At 42.5% G+C, this 21,510-nt stretch overlaps 1 protein-coding gene across 4 annotated transcripts; it reads right to left on the reverse strand.

The window, feature by feature from the left end:
* Nucleotides 1-1,535: 1,535 nt before the first annotated feature.
* On the reverse strand, nucleotides 1,536-6,664 carry LOC112285854 (uncharacterized). 4 transcript variants are annotated; one of them, XM_024527145.3, is made up of 8 exons: nucleotides 6,471-6,664; nucleotides 5,264-6,176; nucleotides 4,225-4,779; nucleotides 4,020-4,116; nucleotides 3,146-3,472; nucleotides 2,871-3,051; nucleotides 2,489-2,636; nucleotides 1,536-2,317 (listed from the first exon to the last, which is right to left on the reverse strand). In XM_024527145.3, the coding sequence occupies exons 2-8, from the start codon at nucleotides 5,526-5,528 to the stop codon at nucleotides 2,031-2,033; spliced, it is 1,860 nt and encodes a 619-aa protein (XP_024382913.1). In that variant the 5' UTR covers nucleotides 5,529-6,176; nucleotides 6,471-6,664; the 3' UTR covers nucleotides 1,536-2,030. The 4 variants fall into 4 exon arrangements, with proteins under 4 accessions (XP_024382913.1, XP_024382912.1, XP_090108901.1 ...); XM_024527144.3 differs by having other exon boundaries at nucleotides 5,264-5,875; nucleotides 5,989-6,664; XM_090252775.1 differs by having other exon boundaries at nucleotides 3,146-3,283; nucleotides 3,431-3,472; nucleotides 5,264-6,664.
* Nucleotides 6,665-21,510: the final 14,846 nt, after the last annotated feature.

Below are 21,510 nucleotides of genomic sequence, written 5' to 3' on the forward strand. Positions count from 1 at the left end.
AAAGGAACTCACGATGGATTATGTAATAGCAAGACTTAGTCTTGAAGTGACCAAGAAAGTAGAACAAGAGCCTTAAAGGAAAGGTCATGCTCTCCTTTCAAGACAAGGCAAGAAGAGTTATTTTAACCAACGTGGTAATATAAAAACTTGCTTCATATGTGAAAAAACAGGTTATGTTGCTCAAAATTTTTTCAAAGGCCAAGAAAAAAATAGAAAAAGTATCAACAATATAAGTGAACAATTTAAAGGACATGATTATACATTCATGGCAAGTGAAAGCACCTCCATAATTGCCATGTTCAAATAGATCATTAATTTAGGTGCTACCAAGCTTATGACTCCATACAAGTATTCATTTGACACTTATAAAGAGATTTTGACAACAAATATTGTTATGGGAGACAATGGCATGGTCCAAGCTATTGAAATGGACTCTATTAGGGTAGGGATTGTTTTAAAAAACCAAACCAAGAGAATTAAATTGAAGGAAGTCTTCTATGTAAAAAAAAAACCCTCATTTTAGATAGTTAACTAATTTCACATGGTTGTAATGTGGAATTTGTTAAAAATGAATACTTTGTGAAAATGGATAGAAATGATGTTGTTAAGGCTTTAGAGATAAAAACCTCTACTTCATCAATACTTACATTTATTAATACAAATATAAACATTGTTATATTTAAATAATGTTATATGATTAAATATAAATTTCACAATCATACATAGATTTTGTTAAAATTTTGTTTAAAATAGTATGATTGATTATTATAGATTTTTCTTCCAAATTACACTTTGAACAATTGTAATATTTTTTAAATCAATCTAAAAGAAATCCATATCAAATCCTATCCTTATCCACCAATATGCACATGTTTCTCTCTAATATCTTTATTCCATCTTTTATTAAAAATAAAATAAGGATATAAAATATCCTTTACTTGCCAAAGGAATTATACTTACCCTTTACAACAAAGGTGAGTATTGGTCAATACCCTAACCCGTGGGTATCATTGACCACATCCTCCCAACATTGGTCTTTACTTCATTTTAAGTTTCAGAGAATGGCCTTGACTCATAGCATGAAGGGCTTGAGGAAAGCTCCAACTTCTCAACCAATGGAAGGAGTGGATTTTAGCCATGAATTGGCCTCGACTCCTTGTATAAAGCAGCTCCAAATCTACATGAAATTAATCAACACCAACTTTCAAGATGATTCAAGATGATGTAGTCCTTCATTCATCTACATTTAGCCACAATTCCTGCCGAAGAAGACATAGAAAAACCCTAGCAAACCCTATACTGAAAGCAAAATTCTACTACACCAAAACCAGTCACTCCATCAAAACAAATGATCACACATAGTACATCTATCAACATAATGGAAGAAGGGAGGACTAACTTGCAAGTCGAAGTTTCCAACTCCCAAAAATCTCATGGAGAGAGCACCTATACCAATTTGCTAGCACAACATTCAAATCTCTCAAAACTCTCAATGCAGAAATCGCAAGTTGGAGACATGTTGACAATACATTCCATGGCACAGTAGATAAGAAAATACACTGTAAATCAATAGCCACACAATATCAAGCTCTGGATTCAGACCCACGAAAACTTTTGAGTTCTGCAAAACTGCATCAAGTTTAAAAAAATGAAAGAAATCCTTATTTGAATCCTAGACGCACCAACTTTGTGCAGTAGCTTATATTTGGCAAATTATCGCGTAGCAGCACTTGCCTTGAGTGGCAAGTTTTCGCCGTACATTACGACAGCTGCCTTCATGCAGCGCACATGTCATCAAAAGTTCCAATACCTGTCTCGTCGTGTGGGAGTGAATGCAACGTGTTGTAGACATAGAGGGAGTCTTCCCATGGTCTAATGAACAAATGTATGTTCTACTCTTCTCATTCTGCCCATCACAATCTGTTAGATAAAATGTGGGCACGGTAAACACCACCATTTGCCCTCTACACGCCGAACAGGTTGGCATTCCGGAGTCTCCCTCACCGGAGTCGCTTGAAAAGGTGGTTACACTATACTAAACAAAGCTGCTTGTGAGGACATCTTCCACCAGACTCTTTCCCCACCCCAACTCCCATCATGTCTTGCAAGAGGCGCTGCAACTTCCTGAGCTCTGCCTTCTGCGAGTCCCTACTGCCACTGCACTGCGCAAAGCCGAAATCAACAAGGCGGACAGAAGGCTGTCCACCCCGCACAACCATAATATTCCGTGCCTCGACATCCCCATGAAGCAGTCCACACGCATGGACTGCACCAAGCGCCTGAAGTGCCGCAGTGGCCACTTCCTCGGTCACTGTTCCTGTGAACCAATAACAATGCATTGAAAAGTAAACAAATGCCTCCTCTGCCTGGTGATCGTAGAGCGCCAGAGATACTGTTCCGGTACCATAGTTAAGCTGTAAGCAGCCCTCGGGAAAGGAGGAAGACAACCACAATCCCCTTTTGCTGGTTTCAAGAGCTTATTACTTACCAGGTCCGAGTGGACTGCCGTCGATCAACTCTGTTGCTATGAAAACAATCCGGCCATCGGCTGTGGTTCCATATCCTACTAATGGGGGCACAAAAACCATCCAATGCTCCTTTAGCTTTAGGTAGGCGTCCACCTCATTCAGGAGAGCCTGTACAAGCACGGCCAGAAGACGGCATATACAAAACAAGATCACAAGCCGGTAAGGTGTCGCAAACTGCACATGCATTTCAACACAAAAATGCTCCACGTTGCAACTAACAAAGACTGCCTGCTACAAAAGCAATCGCTGACAGGACCACTCCAAGTAAGCCCCAATTTAGATCAAGTTATAGTGAACATTTAGATGGGCACGCAAGATTTCCACGACACGACTCCAGCTCACCTCTGCACGTTCGGATTTGCGGGGAGCGAACTTCACTGCAACGCGGCGACCATTCAAAATGCCGCCAACCACGCAGCCGCTCCATCCCACACTGGTGATGGGGCGGTCGTCCAGATGTAGGTCTGATGCAGGAATCTCCTGCAATTGCTTTTGCCTCATATTTGAGCATGCCCCTCGAGTCCTGTACATGCATTTGCCATCATTCCACCGTTTGTTCTCTTCTATGTATCCACAAGAAATATGCCAATGCTTGGGTAGCTGGCTAGACAGGTTACCTAGCTGGAGACGTTTCGCAATCACCGATTTTGTGCTCATTCGGTTTGTAGGTATTGTCCTCATCTTCATCATCGTCAGAGCCGCCACTGGGACTGGTGCAAGGGGTAGCCTCCCAGCTCCAGGGACGCTCACCTTTCCTGGGTGAAACATCAAACTCACCACGGGTGTCAACAGCAGAATTGACCAAATAAGCAATTGCAGCAGGTAAAGGCGGTTGCCGATCATCCCACTTGAAACCCACTGAGATGTAGAGGCAGCAGGTGTGATCTCTTTTGAAGAGATACCAGTTCTGGATATCGGTGAGAACGCCATACCCAACTTCAGCCCTGCAACTCAACGAGAAAGAAGGTAGAATGAGGACCAACTCACACTGTATTCATCAGCTTCTCATTTGAGGGCCAATCCAATTTAAGAGACATCCCTGTGAGTACCAGGATTTGAAATAACTGAGCACTTCGAACCTCAGGAACATCTGCTTTCTTAATATCTTGCGAGAAGTCCTAACAACTTCAGTACTAAAAAGCAGAAAATCCACCGGCAGCCAAAAGTGGAGGAAAAAATGAGGTTCCTCACGGGGCCTTTTGATCCCTGAACGTAAACCATGGGACGCGCTAAAAATTACACAAAAGAATGATGGAACAACAAAGGAGTGTGGACAAAAGCAAAGACTAGCTAAACCTGCGAGAAGAATAAAACCAGGTCCAAGCACCACCAAAAAGCTGCCCAGGTAACACGAAGCTTTGTAAAAAAGGACTACCCTATTACAGGAATATTATGACAAAGGCAGTGGCAGACCTTGCAACGCTGAGCTCTAAGTTGAGCTAGCCCCACCCGAATAGCCCCGAGGTAGACAAGGGTTAATGAACAGCTTACAAAACCAAGTGTTCATACACCTGAAGGATGCAATTAAGAATACTCCTGGCATGTCCTTCCGAGATGTCAGAATTGCACCAGCAGTTGAGGTCGATCCCTGAAAAAATGTAGCCTCCATATCAGCAGGCTTGACAACTGAAAACTCTTGACAAATCGTGGAGACGGGAATTAACCGAAAATCAAATGAGATCTGGCCATACTGAACCTGTCCGGCATGAGCATCTTGCCCACAGTTTGTAGATAGGCACGGGACATCCGAGACCTCCATTCTTGAGCTCAAAAACAGCAACGTCCTTGCCGTTGGATTGAACTAACATATCCACACGAGGAGGTTTGGAATAAAAGAGACATTTTTGAACCTCTCTGTCCTCAGCCTTCGATCCGTCTGGGTTCTTCGAGTTTCCTCCCTCTGCTACGGGTTCAGGTGGCACTTCAAGGCTGGCTTCCCGGACGTATATTACCAAGGAACCTGGTAGCTTCTTACTAACAAAATCGCAGGTGCTGGCCACAACAGAACCGGCGACGTCTTCCAAATTTCGCTTTCCTCTAGTGACTGTAAGGTTATCCACTTTCTGATATATACGCTTCAACTTATCTGCCTTGTTAAGATATTCTTCAATGTCTTTCACCACATTCCAATACTCTACTCTTACCGGCGTGTACATCCGCTCCTTCTGCGTGGTGCTTGGTGTCTTGGAACAACTCCCTGAGTCCCACGACGGCATGTCCTGACGTAGCCATTCAAACTCTGTGCATTTATCTGCACATGCAATCCAGTAATTAAAATAAAAAATCCATACACACCAAGTACTATACTTGCAATGATTGCTATTGTGTTGGTCGAGGAAGGCATACATTTGGTAAACTGGGAAAACAGATACTTTTCTTGATACACAGGCAAACATAACTATATAACTTATCCCGTTGCTTGCTCATACATGCACCTTCACACACAGCACCAAACCCAAAAGGATCTCAACAGGTCCTAGGACAACTCTAGAGACAGATCGCTTCCAAATGGTCCATAATAAAAGAGTAAACATTACCCAGACCACCTAGTTTAGCAACAGAGAACCGGCCATGGAACAATCGAGGCCAGAGAAGTAACCTATCCGATTCTATGTCAGCCCTAATTTCATGACCATGACATTAATCCTCGCCCAAGAATCCAGCAGCCCCTGGGAGCATTGAAGGACAAAGATGATGAGGAGATGGACGTGATGATGATGAGTAATAGGAGTGACCTCGTCCTTGTTGGATTTGCTCCCGGAGTTGCGCTTCCTTGTCCCGAAGTTGCCCTTTCTCGCGCCGAAGTTGCGCTTCATTGTCCCGAAGTTGAGCTTTCTCGTCCCGAAGTTGCGCTTTCTCTTGAAGGTTAGAGCACGTTTCGATACGCTCTTGCACTCTTTCAATCTCCTGTTTCACTATTCGTATCTCCTCTCCCACGCTTCGTATCTGCTTTTCCACTTCTCGTATCTGCTCGTCCAAATCTTTATCAGCGTCCCCCATTCTCCTCCACGACCCGATTCAACAGGCAACCGACGATGAGAGCCCGATCCCAGGAACACGACCCCTCCTAAACCCCCAGATAATGATCTCTCCCCGCTACTTTCAGAACACAAGTGCTCGCTGCTGCAGCTGAACAGCAACCCTAAACCGGCATGAATGTGCAGTAAGCTTATCCATACAATAATAATTCACTCAACAATTTAATGCCATAAATTTTTCCTTGGTCCTTGGTAGCACCGCTACCAGATTTTTGACTGGTTTTTGACTGGTCCATGGTAGCACCGCTACCACATACGAGAGAAAAGAAGAACACCACTAAAGAATTCTGGTCCACGCACATGTCGACGCTGCCCACGAAAGCAACACCTCCAAGTCAGCCCTCAAAAATGCGGACCTTCCGAAATCTGACAAGGAAGACACAATAGTTTGCTGCACAACAGCGAGGAGATATTTACGCAACTTGTTGCTGCACCGCAGCGCCAACCCGTGCACACCAAAATGGAAAAAATGCCCCTCACAGCCGGAGCGTTTGTAATGCTAAAGGAAAACCAAGGAAAAACAAGAGGTCGTTGATGATGTTAGTGGCTTCCACATGAAAGATTCCTCGTCGATGTCGCTATCGATACTAGCCACCGCTCAAGCGTCAAACTGCCTAGAACAAAACAAACACAATCATCCTCGGCAACTTGCACCCAAGCCCAATGTACAACACACCGTAGCACCACTGCTGCAACCGAACATGAGAAGATCCCCTCACGCCGCACTCCGCCACAGTGGACCTCCAGCAAAAACACGCCAAGAAACGGCCAGCGCCCACTCCACGATCTAAATGGCTCTATGCCACACATACGGCAACCACCAGGACGATGCTGCACCACAGCACCTCAATGTAAACGACGACAACCAAAAAACAAGACCACAACAATGTAGAATGACCAGCACCGTTAGACCACAGTCACCGAGGAACTGTAGCTGAACCAACACCGTCGCTGATCAGAACCGACGAGGACGTCCTCCACGAAGCACAGCTGCACCCCTTGTTATGAAAGGCGTGAATCTTGTGTGTCACAACCTCTCGATCCAAGCTGCAATTGCGTACACGTACAAAAAAAATCACGCTCCGGAAGAATTTCCAGGGCTATTTGAACTCTCCACTCTCCACGAAAAAAATTGAAAAAAAGACACAGGGAACCGCGGCGGCCCGAATCCCTATCAGCGAGCCAGCTGCCGCCATGTGGCAGCCTCTCGCCATTCTTCATCACCCAAAAAAAAAATATTTTTTCTTTTTCCTTTCTTTCCTTTTTATTCCTTTTTCTTTTCTTTTCTTTTCAACTCTTTTGATCTTTTTATTTTATTTTATTATATATATATATATATATATATATAATTTTTAATAACATATATTATTTTTAATAACATATATATATTTTCAATATTAATATTGAACTATTAATATTGAACTATTAATAAAACAAAATAAAATTCTTTTTTTCATTTTAACAATGAGGGCTACTTTCATTTGCCATCATCTAATATTAACTACAAAAACCTATCCATCATGGAATTTTGTCTTAATAAATTCTATCCTAAACTGCATATCTGCTATGAGTAATCTATTTTCTATTTTTTTCTAAAAATTCTACTACCAACTCATAATAAGTACATTTTTTATACTAAATATCTAAGGGAGTTAATTTAGTAACTCATACCAAGTACTCTTTACTTGTAGGTAGTAGTTCATGCTCTAATGGAAAACACCCATCCCTTTATTTTTACATTCATTATAGGATATATCTAGTATATCTTTTGGCATCACACCTATCATAAAAATATTCTTTGGTATATATTACATATTCTTATTAATACTTTAAATATTTTGTAGTAGATCCTTTATCTTCTTGACTTTGTATCTTGACTATTGACTTCTTAGCATGTCCAATATTTGGCCCTTCTATATTCCAAGAGCCATCCCTTTGACCACTAATAACTTACATAAGATAATATCCTCTATATGATAACTTATACTCTTTTATTTTTATTTACTTTAATAGTTTATAAGATCTAAACTTGTGTATTTGTATGTAGAGGTGTTGATTTGGACCTTATAGATTTCTGATGTTAAAGGTTTAGAATTTAGGGTTTTAAGATTTAATTTTAGGATTTTGGGATTTTAGGATTTTGGGTTACAAGGACATTGTATAGGTTTTTGATCCTAAATATTTTACAATTTATCAATTTTTTGTTAGTTTTGAAATTTTGTTAAGGTATATATTATCACAAAGACCTATACAAATGCTTTTGTTTTTCAAAATTATATGTCTTATTTTTTGGAATTTAGGATTTTAAGATCTTAATTAGGAATCTAGGTTTTGGATTTGTTAGCATGTGAGATCTGTCCATAAAATCGATAGAGACATATATTGATTGTTTTACCAAGAATGTTGTAATTTCCTAGCTTTAGTATCTTGATCCTATCGGATCCTCCTTTTACACTTGCTATCTTGCTTTTGTATTCAACTTCACCATTGTTCTTGAAAATAATGCCTCTTTTTGTAATTCTACTAGTCTACTGACTCTAGTGACATGTTATGTTTTGCTATCTGTGTTTAAGTCCTTCATACATACTTGCGTGCATGTCTGCTTTACTTGATACAATTACTTGCTTGTACAAATTAGAGTGGACCAAGGTGAGGCAGTAGAAATGAAGGTCTACAAAATTGGGTGCTACAAAGAGAGAGAGAGAGAGAGAGAGAGAGAGAGAGACAGAGAGAGCATCTTTATGATAGAAATGCAGAGGACTTGTACTGTAATGACAACGAAATCTTCCTCTTCCTCATTAGAAAACCTTGCAATTAGGTAGCATAGTGGTGCCTCCCCATTTCCACACCATATATATACTCAGTCTGCCATTTAATCACATCCATGTTTTTCAACCTATTTTGGTGATTGGACTGGAAGCACCTTCTAAATAATGAAGCCATTCTTAAAAAGAATCCACAATTGCAAGAAGTTCTTTGTCGTGGATTTCATAATTGATTTTTGCTACTGAGAATTTTTTTGAATGAAAGGCTATTGAATGAAGTTTCTCATCTGTTCCTATTTGTGACAAAACCGCACCCAGAGCAAAGTTTGATGCATCTATTTCCATAAAGAACGCTTTGGAAAAATCAACACGATACAAGATTGGTGCAAAAACAAACACTGTCTTCAAATATTCAAAAGCAACTTTCGCTTCTTGATTCCATTGGAGTTTGTCTTTACAGTTCAAACGTGTAAGTGGAGCTACAACTCAAGAGAAGTCTTTCATGAAGCTTCGATAGTAGTTGGTCAATCCCAAAAAGCATTGGATATCTCTTACCATTTTTGGGATCTTCCAATTTATAATAGTTTGAACTTTCTTAGGATCCATCATAAGTCCATCATTTGAAATGATATAATCTAAGAAATCAACTTGAGTAGTGTGGAATACACACTTTTCTATCTTGGCATAGAGTCCCACATCTCTTAAATTTTGTAACACATGACAAACATGAAGTTCATGTTCTTCTGAATTCTTAGAATAGATTAAGATGTTGTTTAGATAACAAATGACAAAATCATCTAAAAATTCTTGAAAAACATCATTCATTAGATGTTGAAAAACTGATGGTGCATTTGTAAGTCCAAAAGGCATGACGTTGTATTCAAAATGTCCATACCTAGTTCGAAACATAGTCTTCCATTCATCTCCTTCTTTGATACATACTAGATTGTATGCTCTCAGGAGATCTATTTTTGTAAAGATCTTAGCTTGATTCAACTGATCAAGAAGTCCAAATATTAAAGGTAGTGGATACCCTATTCTTGATGGTAATCTTATTGAATCCTCGATAATCAACACACATCCACAATGCTCCATCTTTTTTCTTCACAAATAGAATTGGAGCTCTTGCCGGAGATTTAGAATGGCGTATGAAATTCTTGGCTAATTTTTCTTCAATATATTCCTTGAGTTTAGTCAACTCATTTTGTGATAAACTGTAGATTGATTTGAATAGTGGTTGTGCTCCTTCTTGAAGGTCAATTGAGCAATTATAGGGACGATGTTCCGGGAAAGTATCCGCATTCTTTTTTTCAAATACATCTTGAAATTCTTGATATTGGCTTGGAATGCCACGTGAAGTCTTTGCACCATTAGAAACAAATGTGGCATAAATAATATATGGTGATTCTTTCATTGCAGCATGCAAGAAAGCTTTTACATCTATAAATACGGATTTAATTGAAGTGGACTTATAACTCTCTACTTGATTAACTACACTGATAGTTATACTTTTAGAGAAAATAAGAGTTCGGGAAATTCAATCTATTTGAGGGTTGTATTTTTTTAACCACGATAAATCTAAAATGATTGGATTAGACGGAGATCTAATGATATTAAATACTACAAAGCTATTATGACCATTGATTATTACTTCTATAGGAAGGATTTCTTGAGTAATATCTCCAAAAGACAATGGATAACCATCTATGACTTCTATATGAACAAGTTTAGTTTTTTTTATTAAAGATATGCTATGTCTTTTAGTAAATTTTTCATCTAAGAAACACGCTGAGACTCCTGAATCTAACAAGGTAGAGGCTTTGTAATATTTAGGTCTTAAAATAACATTTAATGTAAAACAAAGAAAGGATTCTGAGGAGAGAATAGGACCTTTACTAGATGTTGTACAAGGTTCTAGCTGCACGATCTCTATTATAGCTAGACAAATTCATTTTCTGACATATTGTCTTCTTTGACAGCTATAGTCCTTATTTTATAGTTGCGTCATTTCTTTGGACAATATTGAGCAGTGTGTTTTAGTTTTCCACAATATAAACATAATCTTTCTTGACGACGACGAGTCTTTTCTTGTTCAGTAAGAGGTTTGAAATGTATTGGATCAATTTTCATATCTTTTACTTCTAAAGATATGTGTTGAGAAGACGTAGGTGTTGCCATTGAATTGTAATAATGTTGAGGCCTACTTATGTGACTCTCAGATTAAAATTCAAAAAGTTGATTGTCACATTTTACAGCAAAATCAATTGCTTGATTCAATGTTTGAGAATTGGGTAAATTAAGCATCAATATTTTTACCTCATATTGTAGTCCATAAAGGAATTGGCTAATGAGTGGAGCATCATCCTACTTGATATCAATCACAAGTTATTAAAATTGTGAAGCATATGTTGTTACAGATCAATTTTCTTATTGCAAGATACGGATCTTATTTGTTGCAATATGAACTGTATCATGTTCTCCATACATAGATTGAAATTCTACCAAGAAAGCTTTTAAATTATCCAATATTAGATCTTGTCATTTAAGAAAAGATAAAAACCATGATAATGCAAAACCGAAAAGTAGTGTTCCAATAAACCTGACTTGTGATCTTGGAGTTGGATAGCTTTGGAGTTGAAGTTCGATTGTCAATTCTATTTGATTGATGAATCCTCGAAACTTTGATCTCGTACCATCAAATTTCTCGAATAAGGTAATTCTTGGTTCTCTAGCATTTGAATGGTGTTTCACCATGGAAGAAGGGGCATGATTCGATGTAAATTTCTTTATATCTCCACTTTCTCTTATTCTTGTTCCTCCTTTTGGTGAATTAAGTTGATGCATCATAAGTATTAATTGCCTTAATTGTTCTTATATTTGTATCATTGCACTCTTTAATTTAACAAGCTTTGCCATGGTAATACCTAGAAAAAAAAATGTCTAATATTGCTCAAGATAAGTAAGAGAACGGACTTGAGAACAAAAAAAATACTAAAAATAATATCAATTTAAAAGAGGGTAATCCGCAACTCTTAATACTCTTATGTCTTATCAAGAAAAATGAGTAATCCACTCTTAATTAAGAAAAGACAAAGCTTTGATATTATAAGTATACTCTTATCAATCTGTCAAAGATAAGAACTCGATGAAAAAGTAATTCACACAAGTGAGACTTCACTCAAAGAAAGGTAACAAAATATAAATAAACAAGTATGTATATTGAAAGAAAAACTGGAATGGCTATTGCCAAAGACTAAAAAATATGAAGACTCTTGAAACTAGACTGGAAACAAGAAAGGAGCTGACAAGAATGAAGAAGGCTTCACTCTTGTCTCTATATATACTATCTACCTAGGGGCTACATGGACGATGTTCTATAGGACCTTCAATATGTGTTGACTTTGTAGGACACATGCTTTGACTTACAAGGCAAATTTTTATACGTGTGGGCCACATTGTTAGCTTGGTCTTCAAGCTAATAATATGTGTGGTACTGATAGGGACATAATCCTTAGAACCTTCTAGAGACAAGTTTCTAGAACCTTCTAGAGACAAGTTTCTAGAACCTTCTAGAAGTAAGTCTCTGGAACCTTCTAGAAGCTTCTTAGTTGGTAGAAGATGTTAGGGACATAGTCCTTAGAACCTTCTAGAGATAAGTTTCTAGAACTTTTTAGAAGTAAGTCTTTGGAACCTTCTAGAAGCTTCCTAGTTGATAGAAGTTGCTTGAAAAGCTTCTTAAATAGGAGTATATATTGGAATCGAGGCTGAAGAGTTCTTCAGTCTCGACAACACATCTCTTGGAGCTCTAGCTCACCTCTCTAGTGTTGTTCTCATCTGATTAATCTAGTTCTTGCCAATTCTTCTTGAACTTCTTGTTAGATCTTGAGTTTATATTTTTATATTTGTGACAGTTTGTCGAGACTTCACTCACCTCAGATATCAGAGCTAGTTTCTTCTTTGTTAGAGTGTGGATTATCCCTTTGCTTGGAAGTGTACTAGCATTTTAGAGGTTGCGGATTACCCTCCTCTAAACTGATACTTCTTTTGTTACAATATTGGAGTCTTATTCTTCTTGGAGGGAGTGGATTATCCCTTTTCTTGAAGCTCTTAAGGCATTTTAGAGATTGCGGAGTACCCTCCTCTAAACCAATATTGTCTTCTTACAAAGTCATTTCTATCCTTCTTTTAGAATGGTCGGGGGCCAAGACATTAGTATGACAGAAAGCTCGGAGTCCAAGTTGGATGCTATCATGAATGCCCTCGCTACGTTATCGCAAAGAACTACAGAGATTGAAGGAGTCGTGGCAAGGCTTCATAATGATAGTGCATCTGGGATGGCACAATCTAGGTTGCACTAGCCTCAAACTTCTACACTTGGAGAAGCAACTTTCCCTCAGGTTCGACAAGCACCGCTGGTTCTACAATATAAGAAGCCCCGAGTTAGCTTTCCAGACAAGTTCGATCGTACACGTTCCAAGTTTCGAGGATTCGTCAACCAAATCAGGTTGATAATAGTTTTACACCCCGAACGCTATTCAACGGAGGAGTCATATGTTGGGCTTGTTGGAACCTTACTTACAGGACAAGCTCTATCATGGTTTGCTCCTTTGTTTAAGAAACGAATGTCCATACTAAACAACTTTGAAACCTTTTTGAAGGCGTTTGTGAGAGCATTTGGTGAACACGACAAGGTTTGATGGGCTACAACAAAGATCCGGTCACTACGACAACAGATGCGCTCTACATCAGTCTATGCATCAGACTTGAGGCAATTAGCATGCGACATCAATCGGGACGAAGAAGCATTGATGAGTCAATTCTATTGGGGTTTAAGGGACGATATGAAGGATTTGCTGTTAACTCTTCCTGATCCGCAAATGCTCGACGAAACTATTAGTCAAGCTGTGAAGTGTGATAACCGCCTATTCTAAGGTTTAGGGTTTAGGGTTTAGGGTTACATGGGTGTCCTAGAGGTTTTTCATCCTAAATATCTCTCGATTTATCACTAGTTTTTCTGTTCTAAAATTTTGGAGAGGCTTACATTGTCCTAAAGACCTCTATAAATGCTTTTGTTTTACAAAACTATGGGTTTCATTTTTTGTAAATTAGGGTTTCAAAACCCTAATTAGGATGTGAAGACCCTAATTCCAGATGTGAATTTTATCTTCTTGTTATGTGAGAGTTGTGTCTAGAGTTGAAATGTATACCGAATTCCGCTTGGCCAAAACAAATTCCGACAGACGGGTCGTTCACTTGGTCCAGGTCCTGCGGTGCCCTCGATTTGCCCGCTCTCCGCCCGCTGCACCATCAGCTCCTCGTCGTCGTTCTCCTTCACCTACCGTCGCTCCTTCTGATCCCACAATCCGGACACCTTCGTCGGCGTCCCCGGCACGCTCTATGAGCACCGACGCAGCGGCGACGCTGCCGTCATGTACTGTTGCTGCAGCCACTGCGCAGCCGATCCTGGACGTGCACCTTCAATCTCCATCGTCGACTTCTGAGCGCACTCCCTCTGGCGACGTCCGTGCCGACCCCGGATGCATCCCCGAGTTCAGCATCCGATGCTCTCTCGCGCTTAGTATCGACACCGTTGGCATCGAGTTCAAACGATCCAAATGCCGCCAATGTACCGACACCGCGGACGACTGCCCGTGTCCGCCCAGCCCCTGAGCCTACACCGCTTGCTGTGACGTTGCTCGCAACGACATCCCAGATTGCGCTCCTCACATCGACCCGCTCACAAATAACCCCGCAAGTTTTTCCCATTCCTCTGCCAACCTTGGCGATGGTGGAGGCAACCCCGATGGAGACAGCGGAGGGCTCACCTGCGATGGGTACTGCGCGTGCCCGACGAGCGTCAGCCTGGACGACAATGCTTGCAACGCCACACACCCTGCACCCGAGTGGGCCGAGCTCTCGTACCCGACGAGTGGCTCAGACCGTGACCTCCTGATGCTCTTTTGTGAGACGAGCTCTCGTACCCGAACGCCCCATCGTGGCTCATCGCTACACCAGCTTGCGGCGACCCGGCGTAACTCCCTCCGCTCCGACCTCCCGTCCTCGCTGCTTGTGGCGTCGTAGGCAGCAACCGCAACTACTCTGGCGTGTGTGCAGAAAAACACACCCGACGACGATAGTTTCACCCATCCTTGCATGGCTGTGCTAGATACCGAGCTGGATGCGGCCGATACTCAAACACTCCGTGCGCAAACTTGCACGCATCGCCTCTCCGACACTTCTCGTTCCGAAAGTTCTCGTTCGCATCTCGCATCTTCCTCTTTCAATACCCTGCCTCTTTCGATACCCTTCCTCTTTAAATACCCTCTATCCTGCCCGGCCTTGTAAAATACCTTCCTTCATATCCGGTTCCCATCATACCTGTCCTCTTACAAACCCACTATCACACCCTGGATCCCATGATACCCTTCCTCTTACAACAACCACCATCATACCCTGGTTCCCTTGATACCCTTCCTCTTACTATACCCTCCATCGTACCTTGCATCCCTGGTACCCTGACTCTCACAATACCCTCCATTGTACCCTGAACCCCTTCATATCCTGCCCCCTCACACACTTCAATTCATACTCAAAACAAATGGTAACTCTCCCCCTCGAAAAAGGAACAAGAAGGTGACTCGTAAACACTCATGTACGATGATCACGAACAAACATGTAGAATGATCAGTCGATGTATGGCTCCACTCAGGTCGCACGGCAGAATGATCACGAACAAGATCTCAAGAATCGCCATTATTGAAAATATGATATGAGATGAAGGAAAATTACCATTATTAAAAATTATAATATAAGACAGAAGAAATTGTCAACATTTCGAGGGAGAATGCATAACTAGTGTCTAAGGTATGAGACATTCATCCTCCTCCAACTCCCTAGTGCTGTGCTATTCATCTCAATTCTCCTCCTCCAACTCCCTAATGCTGTGCTATTCATCTCAATTCTCCTCCTCCAACTCCCTAGTTCTGTACTATTCATCTCGATCCCTTGTTGCTCTTGATCGCCAATGCAACCGGCTATACTCAATATGCAATCATTCCTTCGACCGCCGCCAACACGACTGGCTATACTCGATATACAATCTCTCCTTCCTTGCGCAGTGACTCCTCTCACGGGGCGTTCGCACGATCCAGGCTCTCCATCCATGGTGCGTGGAATTAGCGTGGAACGACGCCATGCCGTGCCTCTCTCCTCCTCAGGCCGTTGCAGTCACTCCTTGCGCAAGGCACATGCGTGCACCAGGATCCAAGAGAAACGCCCCGCAATGCTCGTCTTTTCTCGCCTCTCCATCCGTGGTGCGTGGAATTGGCGTGGAACGGTGCCATGCTGCACCTCTTCCCCTTCATACCATGGTGCCCTCTGCCGACTCCTTACTGCTGTGTTTACCTCGATCCTCGACTGCTTGCAACCGCCAAAATAGCCGACTTTACTTACTCTGCAATCACTCCTGCCGTGGCCGATTTCCACAATCCAAGACGAATGCCTTGCAGCGCCCATTCCCTTCCGCCTCGAATTGGCATGGAATAAAGCCATGTCGCACCTCTTTCCTCCTCCGACCGCTGCAGTCACTCATCGCACGGGGCGCATGCGTGCACCACGATCCAAGATAAACTCCCTACGACGGCTCTTTCAATCCGACTCTACGTGCATGGTACGTGGAATAGCAACATGCCGTGCCTCTCTCCTCCTTACACTGCTGCAGTCACTCCTCCTGTTGGACGCATGCACGCACTACAATCCACAACAAATACCCTGCTGCGCTCGTTCCCTTCCGCCTCTCCGTCCATGATTTGTTGGGTCTCTTTTCCCTCCACTCCCCCCCCCCCCTTCATCCGGACCGCTGCTTCACACTGCTTCCCTTCGCATGACCTGAACCTTGAACGTGAGGACGACGAGCAAGATAAGGACCAACTGCGAGAGAGGAGGACTACTCTGAATTGGACGTCACATGCATGGTCGCCCAATTCTCTCAGACTGAACTGGGCGATGTGAGAAAGGGGGACAACTTTGAAGTGGACGTCACGTGCATGGTCGCCCGGTTCTCTCGGACTGAACTGGACGATGGTGTCTTTGGGCTTCCCAATGTCACCCTTTCTCTAGCTGGTCTCGAATGCGACCGAGTACTAAAATAATGTAGCACTTTCATACTACGTGCTGATAGTCCATCTTTTCCTGGTGAAACAAAAAAGGAGATCGCCTGACTTCTCACTGTCCCAGTGTGGTGCCTTGGCCAAAACTTGATCTATTTGTTGCATCCTGTTTGCAGGTCGGTCTTCAGCGCTCGAAAAACTGAACAATCTCATGTGGAGCCACCTCTTTCAATTTCACGAATTCCATGTGTGTTTGGGTACTAAAAACTATACCAAATGTTCTGTCCACTCACGAACACTGGAATTCTTCTTCGAATCGTAGGTTATTGTTGGGAGAATATTGTGTCCGTCCATGTCTGGTCATCGACAGGACCCTGACCTTGAGCTTTCCTGACTCACATTTCGAAGGTTACAAATTGTGTCATCCTTTGTTGTGTTTGGTATGAGAAGCATGCAGCATCTTCCTTCGTCGCATGTCATGCATGCAGGTGGGTGCTTTCCGTTTTAAGATTGTTTTCCATCTCCATGATATTAGACTACAAACTTTTTCACAGGGATATGGTTTTCTACAGAGTCGAGTTATGAAAATCGATTGGAATTCAGGTGGGAGGAGTCGAGTTATGAAAATCGATTGGAATTCAGGTGGGAGGAGTCGAGTTATGAAAATCGATTGGAATTCAGGTGGGAGGACTTGATTCTCATGTTGGCCGGACTACGTTACAATAGATTACATCGGGTGTAACCATAAAATCGTATGGTATGACATTTGTTCAACCAGGGTTTAGGGTTTAGGATTTTGGGTTTAAAAAGAAAATGAAAAAAAGAGAAAAAGATCAGGGTTTAGGGTTTAGGGTTTAGGGTTACAAGGCTGTCCCCGATTTTTGGGCATCATTATTTTTGGATTTTGACTTGACCTACCCCCCCTATTTATGGTGTTTAGGATGTCAATGGTATAATTCTTTTCCTATACAAGTTTATAGTTTGGAAGATTTAGCTACTTTGACTTGGAGTTTAGGGTTTTGACTTTTGTCATACAAGGCTTTTTGAAATTTTTGAAAAGTCCATTGGATTTGTTTGAGGGTTGCCAATTATCCATATGTACTTGAAGTTTTAAAAAGGTGCATATATTTGTAGTTATTAAGTGTTTGACTATTTTGACTTTTGAATTGACTTTGTATATGAATAGGAATTTTGAAGTTTTGATTTGAGCTACCCCCCTATTTTAAGAGTCTAGGAATCTAGTGATGGTCTTGAAATCCTATACATGTTTTTCAATTTTGAAATATAAGGCGTTTGACTTGATACAAATTTCTGTTGACTTTTTGTGTACTTTATTGTTTTGAATTTTTGATTTGATCTACCCTCTTATTTGTCATGCTTCTGATTCCAATGGTATGTTTCAAATTTTCAGCAAATTAATAGTTTAGGAGATATGAGATTTTCAAAATAACAAAATTTACCTTTTATTAATATATGAAAAAAATATTATAAAAATATGAAATAAATACATAGAGACTTTTGGACATTATAATAATATATTGGATAATTTATATAGGTAAATGTCTTTTTTTTTTTTGAAAAATATCATATTTATACTATATGTACATATGATTTAACTTTATATTATATGTGTTCTAAGCCTATGCAATGGATGTATGCTTTTATTGTACGAGTGAAGCGAACGTTTGCGAAGGTTGTACTGTACGCTGCTGGTAGCGAGAGGATCCGACAGCACCGTGGAGGGAGGCTCGGCCCTCTGTTTTTCAAGTGAGTGACGGTGCCTTGGGTTTAGGGTTCAGGGTTACATGGGTGTCCTAGAGGTTTTCCATCCTCAATATCTCTTAATATATCACAGCTTTTCCTGTTTTAAGATTTTGCCAAGGCTTAGAATCACCCAAAGACCTCTACAAACGTTTTTGTTTTTCAAAAAAATGTGTTTCGTTTTCTGTAATTTAGGGTTTGAAAACCCTAATTAGGGTCTCCACACCCTGATTACAGTTCTCACTTGCATATTTTTTCTCATCAAACAACTGTGTATGGAGTCTAAATGCGTACAGAACACTGCTTACTCAAAGCAATCCCCCATTGATAAGTAGTTCACCTAGTCCAGGTCCAGAGAATCCTTCGGACTTCTCGCCCCTATGTCTTTGCCCGCTCTCCACCTGCTGCACCACCGGCTCTCCTTCCATCAGGATCATCGTTAACGGAGTCAATATCAGCTCCATCTTCGACTTCTGCAAGACTCCCGCAGGCGACCAAGGTGCCTACCCTTGATGCATCCGTGAGTGCAGCCTTCGAGACTACGCCGCTTACTGTAGTGTCGCCTATACTCACATTACAGATTCTGCAAAATCAGACATCGACACGCTCGTTAATCACCCCGCACTCACGCCCATTTCTCAACCGACCCCAACAACAAAGGGCTCAGCGGCAGCGGGTACCGTGCGAGCCCGACCAGCATCGACCTAGGCAATGAATTCTACAATGCCGCACACCCTGCACTCCACAGGGCCGACCTCGAATGCTCCAACGACTGGCTCAGACCGTCACGTCCCCATGGTCCGTCGTAAGACAAGTCCTCGTACCTCCACGCTCGATCGTAGCTCCCCGGTGCACCGGCTCGCGGCAACCCTTCGTCACTCCTTGTGCTCCGATCTCTTGTCGTCGCTTCCTGTGCCTCCTGTGCCGCCGCAGGCATCCACCGCAGCTGCTCCGACGTATGCACCAAAAACCACACTCGACGATGCTAATTCTGCCCATCCTTGCACGGCTGCGTCCAAGTACCCAGCCAAATGCAGCCAATACTCAAATACTTAAATGCACCCAAACTCGCACGCATCGCCTCTCCGAGAGCTCCCTTTTTCGAAACTCCCTACACGCTGTCCCCGAGTCCTCGTACCACCGCAGATTGCAACGCCTAGCTTTCTCGCCCGGGTGGACAAATGGGCCTTCCGTCCAATCATGGCTCCTCCCTCTCATACATCGCCTCACCTAGAATTCCAACATCCGGAACTCATTGCACCCGTACATGTCTATCACTGCCCACGCCTCCTTGTCCTCGTTGTTCGATGACACAAAATTGTTGAACGACGCATCGAAAAATGTCTGTAATCCTAGCGACCAGGTCCCTCGGCCCCCAGCAGTGACGCCGATCCCAACTTCAACCCTCGCATGTCCGTTCGACTTGCTCCCTTCCTGCCTCCTCATAAAAGCCCCCTTCACCGCTCCCCGCCTTGATCCGCGTCTCCTCGTTTGCCATTGGAAACCCCGAAAACTCACCCTTGGACATCGATGACCTCGGCGGGCTCCAAAAGAAATTGTTGAATGCGTGCAACCCTAAACCCTACCCCCAAAAGCTGTGGCTCCTCTGGTACACTCCACCCAACGCGTCATCTCGAGGCACCTTTGCATCGTGCATCACCGCGGGTAAGAACGAGGTCCACCGCCGAGCAGCATGCTGCGCTTGCACATCCTGCGACATAGGCATGTAGTCACCCATTGATTCATACAATGATGGCGACCACTAACTCCCCCGTCCACCGATGCCAGTCTCCCCGCTCCGCCGCTCATAAACGGTGACTTTTTTCCTCCCCACACGAAACCCTAAACCTGCTGCCTCTCCAAAACTGCCATTGTCTCCCTCGCAAGCCCCTGCTCCTCTTCACTCCACGTCTTTCTCCACCCCCTTCCCTCGGTTGCATCTCATTGGCCACACTTCCGTCTCTCCCAACCTCGAACTACCCTCCGACCGCTCATTCTCCCCGTGCTTTGCAAGCAAACCTGAACGATGTGTTCATTGAGACATGCGCCACACTATCTTGCTCTTCTGTGAAGCCTGAGGCAGCCTTCGATCGGAAGACTAGGCGACCAGGTTTTGGACCAACCTGTACAAGGGGGAAGAGTAATGAGAGTGGCATCCAGGGAACGGTGGCAGTATGGGATGGACGGCGCCTTTCATGTGCCTTTCTCCTGTGCGGGCGCATGTGCCCGGTTTTGGGTGTAAACCTGATCGCGACTGGGACCTCACAGGTGATATTCACTTCTATGAACCCGCATCTATGAATTCATAATTTCCACGGCATGGTTACCTGCTCGTGTGTTCGGCTCACAGTTTTGTGCTTCGCCACATGTTTGAGTTGAGATAATTGTCAACTATCTACTTATAATGGTTCGGATCCTTACAGAAACGGTAGTAGATGAGGGTATTGGTTTGGATGAAGGAAGACGAAGAGGTCGCCTCTTGATTATGACTCATGGCACCTAAGGTGGAAACTCTCTCACAATCAACACACATAGATTCTTTGCGCCGAAATCGTACTTTTTTAAATGGAGGTGTAGTGGTGGCATTATTCAACTGGTATTGTTCTTCTGTAACTGGAACTAAAGTGTATCTCTAAGCGTTTTCAGTCTTGATATTGGAAGTGCAAATGGCATCCAGCGAGTGGGTTATTGCTACACAAGGGTGATATGGCGAGGGAGTTGTGTTTCACAACTGTATTCACCTCATTCCCCTCATGTTCACAACTATCGAAACGGCCGGCTTTACTCAATCTACGACTACTCCTGTGGCCAGTTTCGACGACCCAAGACAAACGCTTTGCAGCAGCCATCCCTTGTCATGACTTGAACCTCCACCGTGACAACGACGAGCGAGATGAACTGCGGAAAATGAGGACTGCTCTCAACTGGGTGTCACACGCATGGTCGACCACTTCTCTCAGACTTCACTTGTGTCTTTTGCTTTTGACACTACAGTTCCAAGCTCCTTCATTAAACCTGATTTTAGCCATATGACCTCATATATTTCTACGTATTCCATCTTCCTCTCCGACTAACTGTAGGGTACTTAGGTTTAGGAATAAAAATCCAGATCATCTCTTGTTTGTAGGGTATACTTTGGACCTATAAATTGCCACTGGAAGCTTTTATTTCGAAGACTAAGACTATAAATTGTGTACCCTAAACCAAGGTATTGATCTATTGTGAGATCATCAGCATTGGACATCACCATTTGCGACCAAGGTTTAGGAGCTTTGTGCAGCTCATATGGTTATGAGTGGATGGCTTGCAG

This window comes from Physcomitrium patens, chromosome 8 (assembly GCF_059467195.1).
Source record: "Physcomitrium patens ecotype Gransden chromosome 8, ASM5946719v1, whole genome shotgun sequence".
Classification (NCBI taxonomy): domain Eukaryota; kingdom Viridiplantae; phylum Streptophyta; class Bryopsida; order Funariales; family Funariaceae; genus Physcomitrium; species Physcomitrium patens.